Below are 13,555 nucleotides of genomic sequence, written 5' to 3' on the forward strand. Positions count from 1 at the left end.
GCCGTAGAACGACAAAGCCAGTGATAATAAACCCGACTGATTCTTATGTGCTGTACTTGCAGATATGTCATTACCAGCTTGGAAACAGCACCATCTGCTGGCTTTGTCAGCTGCCTCAGAGCGATCCTCTCCCACTGGCCAAGAACAACACACGAGGTCATTTCCCTGCACTGTCCCCCAGTCCCTCAATTCCCTTAATGACTAGAAATTTACTGACCTGTTTTTGAAGTGAATGTAAGTGAGCCCTCATTCTGGGAAGTGAGAATTCCCAAGGCTCCACACCCTCTGAATAATGGAATTTCTTCTCATTGCTGCCAAGTTCCTTATTCTGATTTTAAGCCCCTCTCTCTGGGGTGTTAAAAATTATATGTTCTGATGAGATCTCCTGGGAACACATTTCATGTCTATTCAGCCTCTCCACATAGAGTAAACCTGCTATTTCTGGAACCAGTGTCGAACTGGAATGGAAATTTGTTTATTATTGTTGCATGTACTGAGATACAATGAAAAGCTTGTCTCACATAACGTTTGTACTGATCATTTCATTACAAAGTGCATTGAGGTAGAACAAGGTAAAACAATAACAGACTGTAGAATAAAATGTAACAGCTACAGATAAAGCACAGTGCAGGTGAACAATAAGGTGCAAGATCACAAAAAGGCAGATTCTGATGTCAGGATTTCATCTTATTGAAGGAGACTGTTCAGCTTGTGTTCATTCATATGCTGACAACCCGCCCTCCCCAAACTCCCCACCATCCACTCCATGCCGTATCTGTTACAGAGAGGCACACGAGACAGCAGACACTGGGAGCTGGAGCAGCAGATAATCTGCTGGAGAAACTCGGCAGGTTGTGCAGTATCTGTGGGGGGTGGGGGTAACAGGATCTGTCGACCCTGCAGGACTTCGACCCAAACATCAAAAAAATCCTTCCCTCTGCCCCCACAGATGCTGCTTGGCTTGCAGAGCTTCTCCAGCAGCTTGTTGCTGCTAAAGAGAAACAGGGCCCAGGATCAGTTGGGTTTCAGTCCTCTTGGGCATTAGCTCTGCTCCCCAAATATACTTTATTCTGGCATAGCAGCACTAAGTGATTTTTGCCCCGACTTTGAGAAAGATTCTGACTGGTTGCATCTAGGCTGGTACAGAGGCTCCAATTTGCTGGATCACAAGAGACTGCAGCGGGTTATAGACAGACAGTTTCATCAGGGATACATCAAGGCCATCTGCAAAAAGCAATGCCCCAGTAAGGCAGATAAGGACCCTTACCATCCAGGTCATGCCCTCTTCTCATCAGGGAGGAGGCCTGCCCTCAATGATTTAGGAACAGCTTCTTTCCCTCCACCATCAGAGTTCTGAACAATTCATGAACACTACCTCACTATTCCTCTTTTCAGCCACTTATTTACTGTAACTTATGATAATTAAAAAGTAACAGCATATTTTAGTGATAATAAACCTGCTTCTGATTTTGACATACCATAAGGCCTCATAGTAAGAAAGGTACTTCAATTATGGACATCTTTAAGCCAAAAGAAAAAGATGTTCTATGATATTCAAGAAATTTCCATTCATAAGTACTGGTAAAATTTGAGATATAGTTTAATTAAACACAGTGTAATGGAAAGATTATCATTTAGCTCGGTAAACTGATCCACCTCTACATATCTTTGATGAGTAATGTTGACAAAACCTTAGACTAAACCAGATATCATAGAACTACAAATGCACTGAAGAAGCCATTCGGCTCACTGAGTTCATGCCAGATCCTTGCAGTGAAAGCCTGGCCTTCCTATTGTCCCTTTTCCAGTAGACCTGCAGGTTATTTACCTGTCCAGTTTCCTCTGGACACCCGACTGACCCTGCACCCACTCCCTTCCCTTACAGGCAGCGAGTTAAAGAACATCACTTCAAAATGCTTCCTTTGTATTTTCCCCCCAAAACCTAAACCAGCCAGTGTCAGAATAATACTTCAACACTATAATTTACTCATTTGTTTTGGTATCAGTAATTATTTTTATGGCAGAAAGAGACAATGAGGAAATATCTCCACTTGTCATTAATACCAAAAGCACAAATATATTCTCTTTTCTCAAGATCTTGTCATCACCAGTAAATAGACAATCCTTCCTTTCAGCTTTTAATGAATTAAAAGGCTCTGGAAATGTTAAAGTTACCCAAAATTATTTTCAATTAAATTATAAAAACAAAGAATGCACAACAAACCCAGTTATGGCTTGTTAATTTGTTTTATGCCACAGCTATAGAATCAATCATCATAACTCTCCCCAGTCCAAAGCAAAGCTCTTTCAGCTCTCACTGCACGCTGGGTTACTTCCTCATCGTCAACTCTCTCCGCTTTGCTGTCTTGACTGAAGGCATCGGATCAGCCGGTTGTCCCTTGTGAGATCTGCAGGCAACTCTTTCTCCTGAAACACAGCATCAGTTTCAATTTCCATTACATTTCAGTGGGGCTGATCTACCAGTGTAGGGCCCAGTTGCCGGAGGGGAAGATTACTCAAAAAATATCAGCATGGACGAGTTATGGAGAGTAGTTGAGCATGCTGGGATTTCTTTAAATTTGAGCGCAGTAGATTGATGCATGATCTTCCAGATGTGTATTAAAATTATGAGGGGCATAGACTGCATGAACAGAAAATCATGACCGACAGAGATAGATTTCGAAGGCTATGGGCCAAATACAGACAGTTGTGACTAGTTCGCTGGGCTGGGCAACACAGTGAGTTGTGCCGAACGGCCTGTTTTCATCCTGTAAGACTCTATCAATGCACACAGTCTTTCCCCAGGGAAGGGGAATCAGGATCTAGAGGGCATAGATTTAAGGTGATGGGGAGAGATTTAATAGGAACCCAAGGGGCAATTTTTCACCTAGTACATGGAATGAGCTGCCAGAGGAAGTTGTTGAGGCAGGTACATTTACAACATTTAAAGTGTACTTGGAAGTACATGGACCAGATGGGCCATGGGTGCCTGTTTCTATTCTGTAGGACTGTATGGTAAATACACAAAAACAAAGCAGTCTATGCCAGTTTTTGTCACTGAGTTCTGATTGTACTTATCTTTCCTGCAAACAAAACAATTTAGCCTACAACCCCTACAGTATCATCAACAAATGGGACCAGGGACACAAAATGGTTGGCATGGCTGAGTTGGGCTGAAGGGCCCGTTTCTAAGTTGTATATACACAGAGCAGCACTGCAGGCTAACCTGCCTCTCACTTCCCCAACCCTTCGCCCGGCTCTCATCAAATCAATTAATATCACACATTCAATGAGGCCAGCAACCAGCAATGAGTAGAGTAATAGGAGACAAAAGGTATACTTATTTAGCCTAAATATCAAGTGAAAGTTTAACATTAAAAAGTAAAGCAAACTACTGCAGATGCTGCGATTCTGAAATGACAAAATGCTGTACACGTCTGCATTAGTACCTTCTTTTCTATCTCTACAGATGCTACCAGCCTACTGGGAATTTTCAGCATTTTGTCCTTGGGTTGTGGTTTCACCTGGATCTCACTGCTTTAACCGGTTCCTTTCTCCATCTCCTCTAACTATCCATATTCATTTACTGACAAAACAGTTCTATAAACACCATTTCAACAACCCTGATGTCACCAGATATTCCCCTTGCTCTGTCAATCCCTCTCCCACAACATAAAATTTACTTTCTCAATTCTGACAAAAGGTCTTCAACTTAAACCAACAACTCTATTTCTTTTGCCACCAATGCTGCTTGACCTACTGAGTCTTCCAGTGTTTCCTGTTTTTATTACTTTTGTGTGGATACAAACTTCTACTTAGCAGTAATAAAGCTCTGGAACAGACCTCTTATATGATAAAATCTACATCGTCATGGCTCCTGTACCTCAATGTTGGTATGCTCTGCACTCCCTCTGTAGCTTCCTCCATTGCACCTCTCACTTCCTTTGTAAAGTCACCAACATGATCAAAAACCCCACCCACTCTGGACATTCCTTCTTCCCCCCATTCCATCGGGTAGAGGATACAAAAGCATGAAAGCATGTACCACCAAACTCAAGGAGAGCTTCTGTCCCACTGTTATAAATTTCATTGTCAGTTGTACCAGGGTACAGTGAAAAGTTTATCTTCCATACTTTACAGATAGATCAATAAAGCGCACAGTGCAGAGGTAATGCGAGGTAAAACAATAACAGAATGCAGACAAGACTATTGAATGGTCCTCTAGTATAGCAGAATGAACTCTCTTGACCTCTCAATCTAGCTCATCATGGCCATTGTACCTTATGGTTTACCTGCATTGACTTTCTCTGGACTTTCCAGAGGACTTTCTCTGTAACTGTTACATTTTATTCTGCATTTTGTTATTGATTTTCCTTTTACTACCTTGTGATGAAATGATCTGTATTGATGGCATGTAAAACAAAGCTTTTCACTGTACCTTGGCAAGTGAGACAATAATAAACCAATTCTAATCTTCTTATTTCCTTCCCACCTCCAGCTTTAGCAATTTTCATCTTGGGAACCACCCCACAAATGGCAGGGTTGCTTAATAACCACCCATGGCAGTTGACTCAACACCGTGGATAAACTTGCCCCTCCCACAGCAACCTCGGTCATGTGGTCAACGTCCAGGAAAGTGACAGTGCTCTGTGAGTTTCTACTCCATGCTTGTTACAAAAGCCCGGAAACGGAAAGCAAAGGGAAAGATCTCTCACCGTGTTCCTCAGGCTTGGATCTGCTCCAGACTCAACAAGTAGGGTCACGGTCCTTGCACTCCCTCCCAACACCGCAGCATGGAGGGCCGTCATCCCATTCTGTTAGTGTAAACAAGGAGTGATTCATCGTCTCTCCGCCAATGAGCATACACAACCCAGTGACCATCCCTGTGCATGATCTAACTGCCCTTCTTTTTTGGGGCATCTCCAATGGTACAAAGGTACAATGGCATCAGAATGTGGGTCGACACTTACAAGTTGTCCCCAGCACATCCTCAGGATGTGTTGGTTGTTAACTCAAATGACACATTTCACTGTGCATGTGATAAATAAATATATGAATCTGAATATAACCCAGGAGTTTTCACCCTGCAGAAGCAGTAAGAGGCAATCCAAGGATGAAGGAAATTATCTTGAAAAAGAAATAACTGAAATTAAAAAAAAGCCCAATGACCAGATAATCAAAACAGCAATGGTGGGTTGAGGTTATGGGAAGATGTTCTTTCAGGTTTATTTTCAGCTTTGAGAGCTACACATTCTCCGCACTTTAACAGCTACTAGTTTATAATTGCCCCTTTGGGCTTAAGTGTTGGGGTGGGTTCTCCAAACCCCCCTGAGAATGCATGGACTCATCTAGAGGATGAGAAACAATAGAAACTAGATCTCCTTTGGGTCATGCTGTTTCAGAAGCCTGACCTCACAAACTCCAGACATCACACTGATGCTGTTCCTCGTCCACACTCCAGGACAGTGCTGATCTAAAACAATCTTTCTGCACATTGGGTGTTGAGTCAGTTACCGAACCTGTGATCTAGAGAAGACAAGGTTGAGTCCCACCTTCTATTAAAGAAAACCTGGCCATAAGTTGTTGAAGCAACTGATGTTTTGGCAAGTGAAGGAGAACAGCTCCTACAGGCTACACGATTCCAATTCCATCTCAGCAGTCTTAAATACCCCTCTGAAGTGCATTCAAATACCAGCACACTGCTCTAACTTGTAGAAGCTATCTGCTCTGATAGAACAGCTAAACACCATGGCTACTCCTGGCGTTTTGCACTAAAATTGACTTTGCTTTTTGCTTTGCCTTGTTCTAAGTGCGCTCTTTCTTGTAAATATTGCATATAATTTGTTTTTCTCGTACTAATCTGATGCTGTGTGCCTGCAGTAAGCTTTTCATTGCACCTGTGCCTCTGACAATAAACTCAACTTTTTGAACCTACTGGATGCTGGAGTAGGGAAATGTAAACTGTCTCCCTCACCACAGATGGCACCCAAGCTGCTGTGAGTTTCCAGTTTTAAGCTTATAGCATCAATATATGTTTCAGGTTCATTACAACAGCAGGGTATGGACCACGTGCAGGCAGAAGGATTCATTTAGTTAGGCATCAGTAGCTTCATTAGTTCAGCAGAAGGCGGGCTAAAGGGCCTTTTCCTGTGCTGTACAGTTCTAGGTTTTAACTGCACTGTAAGATCGTGGAATTGATTGTGGATTTGGAAAAGAGCTAGCAAATGTGAGGGAACATCTGGATTAAAAACTAAATGGTGATTACCGATAACTAAATGCTTATCCTTATATGTACCAAATAATACTGTTTCTGAAATAAACCCTTCTGAAAAAAGCAATTGAGATTTTACCTTTAGAACTCCCAGAGAGGGAGAAAATGTTAGTAACTCCTGAACGACTTCTGTAAACCCTTTGTATGCAGCTTTGAATAACGGTGTAGAGCCATCCTTAGAGAGAATAACAATTATAAGCAAGGGATTCCCATTTGTTAACACAGGTGTCATTTACTATTAGAACTAACAGTTCAAGTTCAACACAAAAAGCTGGAGGGTCACAGTGGGTCATGGAGAGTAATGGACATTGCCAGTCTGTCGGAAGTCGATTTGGCCTTTTGAAGCAATGCTTGCTGCCTCTGCCACTAATGTATAGAGGCTACAGCAAGCAGCACCTACAAATGCACCCACATTTACTCACCCAGCCCACTCCAACAGCCCCTCCCAAACTCTGCAGAGACATTCCCACCTGCAGAGTCCCCTCCAGGCGTCGCACCATCCTTCAACGTCACGGATTTGAGCCCCAGAACTCGCTCCCTAACACTGGGGACTCTCTTCACCAGAAGGACATTGAGCTTTAGAAAAAGGAACTCCATCCTGAAGTATTAACAAACCTCATCCTCTTTCCACAGATGCTGCCTGACGTGTTGAACGTTTCCAATATTTTCTGCTTTCAATTGCAAATACTCCGATTCATTAGTCAGAGTTTTTGAGCAAAACAGTTCAAATGCAGGCCATTTGGCCCAAGTCTATGGCAACCACGGTACCCTCCCAGCTAGTCGCAATTTCTTATGTTCGATCCATATCTCTCTGACCCCCAACTCTCCATGTACCAGTCCAAGGGCTTCTTAAATTGTTGTACTTGTCCCAACCACTTCCTCTGGCAGCTCGATCAATACACTCACCACCCTTGGAGTGAAAAGGTTGCCCCTCAAGTCCCTTTTAAATCTTTTCCTTCTCACCTTAAATCAATGTCCCATAGCTTTGGACTCCCCTCCCTGGGAAAAAGACAGTTACCATTCACCCTATCTTTGCCCCTCATGATTTCAGATGCTTCTATAATGTCACCCCTCATGTGTCTTACACTGTAAGTAATTAAACCCTAGCTTGGCCAACCTCTCCCCATAACTCAAATCCTGTAGATTTATAAATCTTCTCTGCATCCTTTCGAGTTTAATCACTTCTTTCCTGTAACAGGGTGACCATAACTGCACAAAGTTCTCCAAATATGGCTTCACTGATGAGTTATACAACTGCAATCTGACATCCCAACTCTGTCGATGCTCGGATAAGCAATACAAACTGCACAGCGTGAGACTCCACGCCCCAGATGTATGCCAGCCCTCTCACATTCCTGGGTCAATGTTCCTTCACCAAGTTGTTCGAACCAGAGGACGAAGGGAGTTGCTGCTTTTGCAGAGTGACGGCTGACCTGGCGAGGAGAATCCGAACTCGCTCCATGTTGGAGTAGCAGCTTCACGATGTCGATGTGCCCCATCTGCGTCGCGATCCACAGCGGCGTGGTCAGATCCTGAGCAGACAAGGAGGAAGTGTTAGAACGACAGGACTCAAGAAGGGCAAAGGCAGCTTCCACTCCGGTGCACTTTCCCATGCTTCTCTGACAGCGCCTCTCAAACAGATGACCTCTCCCACCACCACCAGCACGTGCTCCTCTCAGTCACACACCACGCCAGCATGAAAATAAACTGACACTGGGTCTGTATCCTGGAAGTACCCTCCCCAGCAGCACAGTGGAACACTTTCACCAGAAAGGCTGCAGTGGCTTGGGGATGCAGCTCACCCGCAGGCCTGGCAACAGATGAAGTAGAGGAGATAAAGTGGTTAAGAAGCTGTATAGTGTGCTCGGCCTTTATCAGTCAGGGGATTGGGCTGAGCTGAGCTGTGAGGTAATGTTGCAGCTCTCTAAAACCTCTGCTTAGACCACACTTGGGGAGTATTGTGTTCAGTTCTGGCCACGTCACTATAGGAAGGATTTGGAAGCTTTAAAGTGGGTGCAGAGGAGATTTACAAGGATGCTGCTTGGATTAGAGAGCATGTCTTAAGAGGAAAAATAGAGCAAGTGAAGGCTTTTACTTTGGAGGATGAGAGGTGACTTAATAGAGGTGTATAAGACTTTCAAAGGCATAGATAGAGTGAACAGCCAGCACCTTTTCCCCAAGGTGACAGTGGCTAATACCAGAAGAGATCTACCTAAAGTGAGTGGAGGAAAGTTCAGCAGAAATGTCGAAGGTACGTCTTCGTTTTACACAGAGTGTGGTGGGTGTATGGACTGAGAGTACTATAGTATTTTTATAGACTTACAGTATTTTTAAATGTATTGCACCATACTGCTGCTGCAAAACAACAAATTTCAGGGGAGGTATTAGAGGCTGATACAATAGGAACATTTAAAAGGCACATGGCTGTAACGAAAATGGAGTGCTCTAGGCTAGGTGGGGGGGGGGGGGGTGTTAGATTGATCACAGAGTAGGTCTACATACATAGGTCAGCACAACATCATGGGCCAAAGGACCTGTACCGTTCTAAAAATTGGTCAAGGATGTTTTCAATCAGGTGAGGGCTGGAGGGCTCCAGATTGTGATCTCCAATCAGTTGTGGGCTTGTTACTTATGAAAGCAACAAGGCATGGGGTGTCAGAATTGGGGGATATCTTGGAGGACGTGGAGCTGGATTTAGCATGCTGGTTAAGGTAGGAGCAATGCCGTAGAGGTGGTGGAAAATAAGGACGAGCCTTAAATAAGAAATACAGCTGGTGTGGGAGCCGGTGGTAGTTAGCAGATGTTGTGTGATGGCTGAATGGATGTTGATGGGAGACTGGCTGGAGAGGCCTGAAATGGTCAAGCATAGAAACCAGGACATTTGGCCCTTCAGACCTGCTCTCCCGTTCAAACAGATCCTCTTTCTCACTGCGATGTTCCAGCTCTCTCCTCGTACCAAGGGATGCCATTGTATCTGAAAATGGATCTAGAAATACAGCAGTACAGCAAAGGAACAGGCCCTTCAATCCACAATGTTTGTGCTGAACATGCATAGAATCAGACATTTCTACAGCCCCTTGGCCCAGTCCTTGCTGAGCTGACGCCAAATTAAACTATATCTCTTCTGCCTGCACAGGATCCATACCCTTCCATTCTCTGTATATTCATGTGTCTGTCTGACAGCTTTTTAAACATCTCTATTGTATCTCCCTCCATCACTACCCCTAGCAGCACATTCAAGGTACCCACCATGATCTGTGGAAAAAAAAACCTTGCTCAGCACATCTCCTTCAAACTTTCCTCCTCACAATATCCAAGATCTACTGACTTAAATATATTAACTGATTCCCCTTATGACTGAGAATTTCACAGATTCACCATCCTGAGTGAAGAGATGTCTCATCTTTGTCCAACACAGAGTCACAGAACAATAGAGCTTAGATACAGGCCTTTTGACCCTACGAGTCCATGCAGACAGACAAGTTGGTCCTAATGTCTTGCATATATCCCATATCCCTCTAAGCCCTGCCCCTCTATGTACCTATCCAAGTGCTTCTTAAATGTGACTATTGTCAGCTGGTTCCATACATTCACCACCCTTTTAAATCTCTCCCCTCTCACCCTAAAGCTAGTGTGAACTCCCCAATCTGTTAACGTCCACTTTTTCTATGCCTCTCTTAACTTTTAAACACTTCTATAATACTGCCCCTCATTCTTCAGTACTCCAAGGAATAATAACCAAGCCTGGCCAAACACTCCCTATAATTCATGCCCTCTAGTCCTGGCAACATCCTCAGAAATTTCTTCTGCACTCTCCCCAGTTTAACCACATCCCTCCTATAACAGGGTGACGTGTTTGTTTGCAATGATGTGCCTTACCGCACATCCTGAGAACGTGACCCCATTTAGAGGTGCCCCGGCTGGGGAAACCTCTCCCCACATTCAGTCTGTCTAACCCTGACAAACCATTGGAAGTTTCATTCTGATACACTGTGGTGAACACAGATCTGGTTGGTCTTATCTCTCCCATACAGTCACAGGGAGAGCATACAAACTCTTGCAGACAACGGTGGGAACTGAATCCCGAGTACTACAATTCCACAACACTACCACACTGCTCATACACTCCTAGTGCAGCCTCCCCATAGACCGCAGAACCACCGGGACTCCCCTGCTCATATACAGAGACTCACTCACTACAAGGCCGGCATACATACAGGTTTGCTTTCATCGCTTGGTGTATCAGGACACCCAGCATCTCTTTGTACACAACACCTCCCAAGCTAACACTGTTTAAACAACACCTGGCTCTCTATCCTGTTGAAGTGATCATTTTACACTGACTCCCACATCTCACCTGCTCGCTCTGTTTGATCATAAATCCACTTTCCACACTCTTCGCTGTTCAATCCCACCCAGTTCAGTCTTGTCACCAGACTCAGAAATAACACATCTATTTCCCTTCACCAAAGTAACTGGGGCTCAAGCTCTTATTGTGGGGTCCTGCCTGTCCAACCAGGAAAGGCCTGTTTTTCCTACCTTCTCTTTTGACTTTTCCTGTCAATCGCAGTACATGACTTCCAGTTCCACCAGCTTTAACTGTATACACTAACCTCACATAGGGGACCCCACATCCACTCCATCTTTCTTATCTTGGAGTGGAAGCTTCAAAGCGATATGGGCCAAGCGCTGGGCACCATGGATGAGTTGGGCTGAAGGGCCTGTTTCCCTAATGTATGACTCAGTGACTATTTGCTGCACTAGTTACATCCTCAGAAACACTCAGAGGCCTCTATCACTGAGGACTCTCACTGTTTGGACATGTCCTCCTCTCATTACTACCACTGAGACAGGTACAGGAGCCTGAAGACCCACACTCAGCGATTCAGGAACAGCTTCTGAAAAAGCTTCCATGGGTTCATGGACCAATCTTGTTATTCCCTTTTTACACTATTTATTTAATTTTGTAACTTAAAGTATTGTTTAATGTCTTGCACTGTACTGCTGCTGCAAAACAACAAACTTTACAACACACATCAGTGATAATAGATCTGATTCTGAAACATTATTTCCCCTTGAGAGGTGCATGCTGACCTTGACTGGCATTCTCTCTACTATTGACTTCATATGTATGGGCTGTAGTTCCTGGTTTCCATCTCCTTTTATGAAGCCATAGGGCAGGCCCAAATTGCCACCTTGGTCTCTCTTTATGCACTTTCCACTAAAGCACTGAAGAACTGTTCGACAATTTACAGAATTCTGGAGAACAATAACTACTTTAGTACAGGTAGGTAAGGCCAAGAGGACTTACAGTTCTCAGTATCTTTAATTCCCTCAGCACCAGAAGAACTCACTTTTCCCACTGTTATGATCTATCGATGTATAGCTTGGTAGGTCAACAGAAAAGGTACGAACATGTAACTTCGAGGGAGTATTCTATTCCACTTACTTTGCTTTGACTGACCTCAACTTCCCATTCTCATTCACCCATGGTAACCCTTTTGCCAACCACTAGCCTTTGGAAAGGTTCGACAGCTACCAAACCCCAAAGGAGCAAACAACAAACCCATGCCGAATCTGTATCTTACAAATGGTGGCTCTTACTTCTAATAAATGACCATCCATTTGAAATTCTTCCAGAGGATAAAGGATTGTCTCCACATCAACCCTGTCAAGGTTCCTCAGGGACTTTATGTTTCCAGGTCTCCTATCCCTCTTCTAAAATCCAGCAGATTTAATAGGAGTGTTGGATTGGATAAACCCATTGAGGGGAAGAATCTTAAAGTGGTAGAGGGTAGGGAAGAGACTAATCTGGCACCTGTTTCAAAGATCCAACATGTCTGGCACAGATGGGTGAATGCCCTCAGCCTTTTCCCCAAAGTAGGAAATCAAGAACTAGGGGGCATCGGTTTAAGCTGAGAGGGCAAAATTTACTAGGAACCTGAGGGTGATCTATACATGGAATGAGCTGCCAGCGGAGGTGGCTGAAGCCAGTACATTAACAACAGTTAAAAGGCACTTGGATAGGTGTGTAGGCCTCTGTTAGTCTCGCTAGACCATGGATTTGCACCTTGGAAAGTTTCCAGGGCGCAAGCCTGGGCAAGGTTTTTTTTTATGGAAGACCAGCAGTTGCCCAAGCTGCAAGTCTCCCCCTCTCCATGCCACCGATGTTGTCCAAGGGAAGGGCATTAGGACCCATACAGCTTGGCACTGGTGTCATTACAGAGCAATGTGTGGTTAAGTACCTTGCTCAAGGACACACATGCGGCCTCAGCCAAGGCTCGAACAAGCAATCTTCAGATCACTAGATGAACGCCTTAACCACTTGGCCATGCGCCAACACACTTGGATAGGTACATAGATAGGGAAGATATAGAGAGGGATAAAGGCCAAATTGGAATCTCAGTCGGCATGGCCCAGTTGGGCTGAGGAGACAGTTTCCATGCTGTATGACTCTATTAGTCCATGGGTACCTAGACAAATGGTATTAGCAGCTATTTGATTAGAACACAACATAGAACATAAGATGCCAAATTAAACTAAATCTCTTATGCCTGCACATGATTTTTTTTAACCCTTGGTAATTTTTTCCTTCTAATTATGTTCTTTCTTAAAAAAATTATGTATAATTTATGTTCAATATACACTTTTCTTGTGAAAACTGCTTATCCTATGTTATGTGCCTTTAATGCTGCTGCAAGTATGTTTTTCACTGCACTATACCTTTGAAGAATACTTTACAAAGAGTATGAATCTGTTTACTGATGTAAAGTTTCACTTTGGGGATTGCATTTTACACTGACACCCAAAGGTCCTGAAGGATTCCCCACCATTGTCCAACAAGCAGAGCACTAGATGATCCCTTTGCCATGTTCCTTGGCCTTTCAAAGAGGAACAATGCAATGCTAGGTCAGATTGGTTGCAGCTGGAACGACATTGCACATTTCTCTCTGATAGTCCAACAGTGTCCGTACCTGCCTTGGTAGGTCAATCTTTGCTCCTGCTGACAGGAGCTGTTGAACCACTTTGAGATGACCTCCCTGTGCAGCCAGAAAGAGCGAGGTTGCCCCATCCTGAAACAAAGAACACAATCTTTTTCTCTAACTCAATGCTTTTCAGAAGTTCCACTGGTGGAAGGATTTCATACATTTGTTCATTTTTCAGTATTAAATAAAAGTAGAATTGCAAGTTTTCTATCAAATGACTAAATTTCTCATGACAAGAACATAAAACAGGAGAAGTGGGCCATTCAGCCCATCAAGTCTGCCCAGCAGTCAGTATAAC

General features: G+C 43.8%; 1 protein-coding gene across 5 annotated transcripts in view; it reads right to left on the reverse strand.

The window, feature by feature from the left end:
* Window positions 1-2,228: 2,228 nt before the first annotated feature.
* ankrd29 (ankyrin repeat domain 29) overlaps window positions 2,229-13,555 on the reverse strand; it is a 34,560-nt gene continuing 23,233 nt past the window's right edge. For 4 of the 5 annotated variants that reach the window (XM_073045480.1, XM_073045492.1, XM_073045474.1 and 1 more), the window contains 5 exons: window positions 13,246-13,344; window positions 7,705-7,803; window positions 6,351-6,446; window positions 4,716-4,814; window positions 2,229-2,427 (listed from right to left, as the gene is read on the reverse strand). In XM_073045480.1, the coding sequence (XP_072901581.1) occupies window positions 2,344-2,427; window positions 4,716-4,814; window positions 6,351-6,446; window positions 7,705-7,803; window positions 13,246-13,344 (477 nt within the window). In that variant the 3' untranslated portion in view covers window positions 2,229-2,343. The remainder of the gene's footprint in view (window positions 2,428-4,715; window positions 4,815-6,350; window positions 6,447-7,704; window positions 7,804-13,245; window positions 13,345-13,555) is intronic. The other variant, XM_073045486.1, reaches the window with a different exon arrangement.

This window comes from Hemitrygon akajei, chromosome 1, assembly GCF_048418815.1.
Source record: "Hemitrygon akajei chromosome 1, sHemAka1.3, whole genome shotgun sequence".
In the NCBI taxonomy this organism is placed as follows: Eukaryota; Metazoa; Chordata; class Chondrichthyes; order Myliobatiformes; family Dasyatidae; genus Hemitrygon; species Hemitrygon akajei.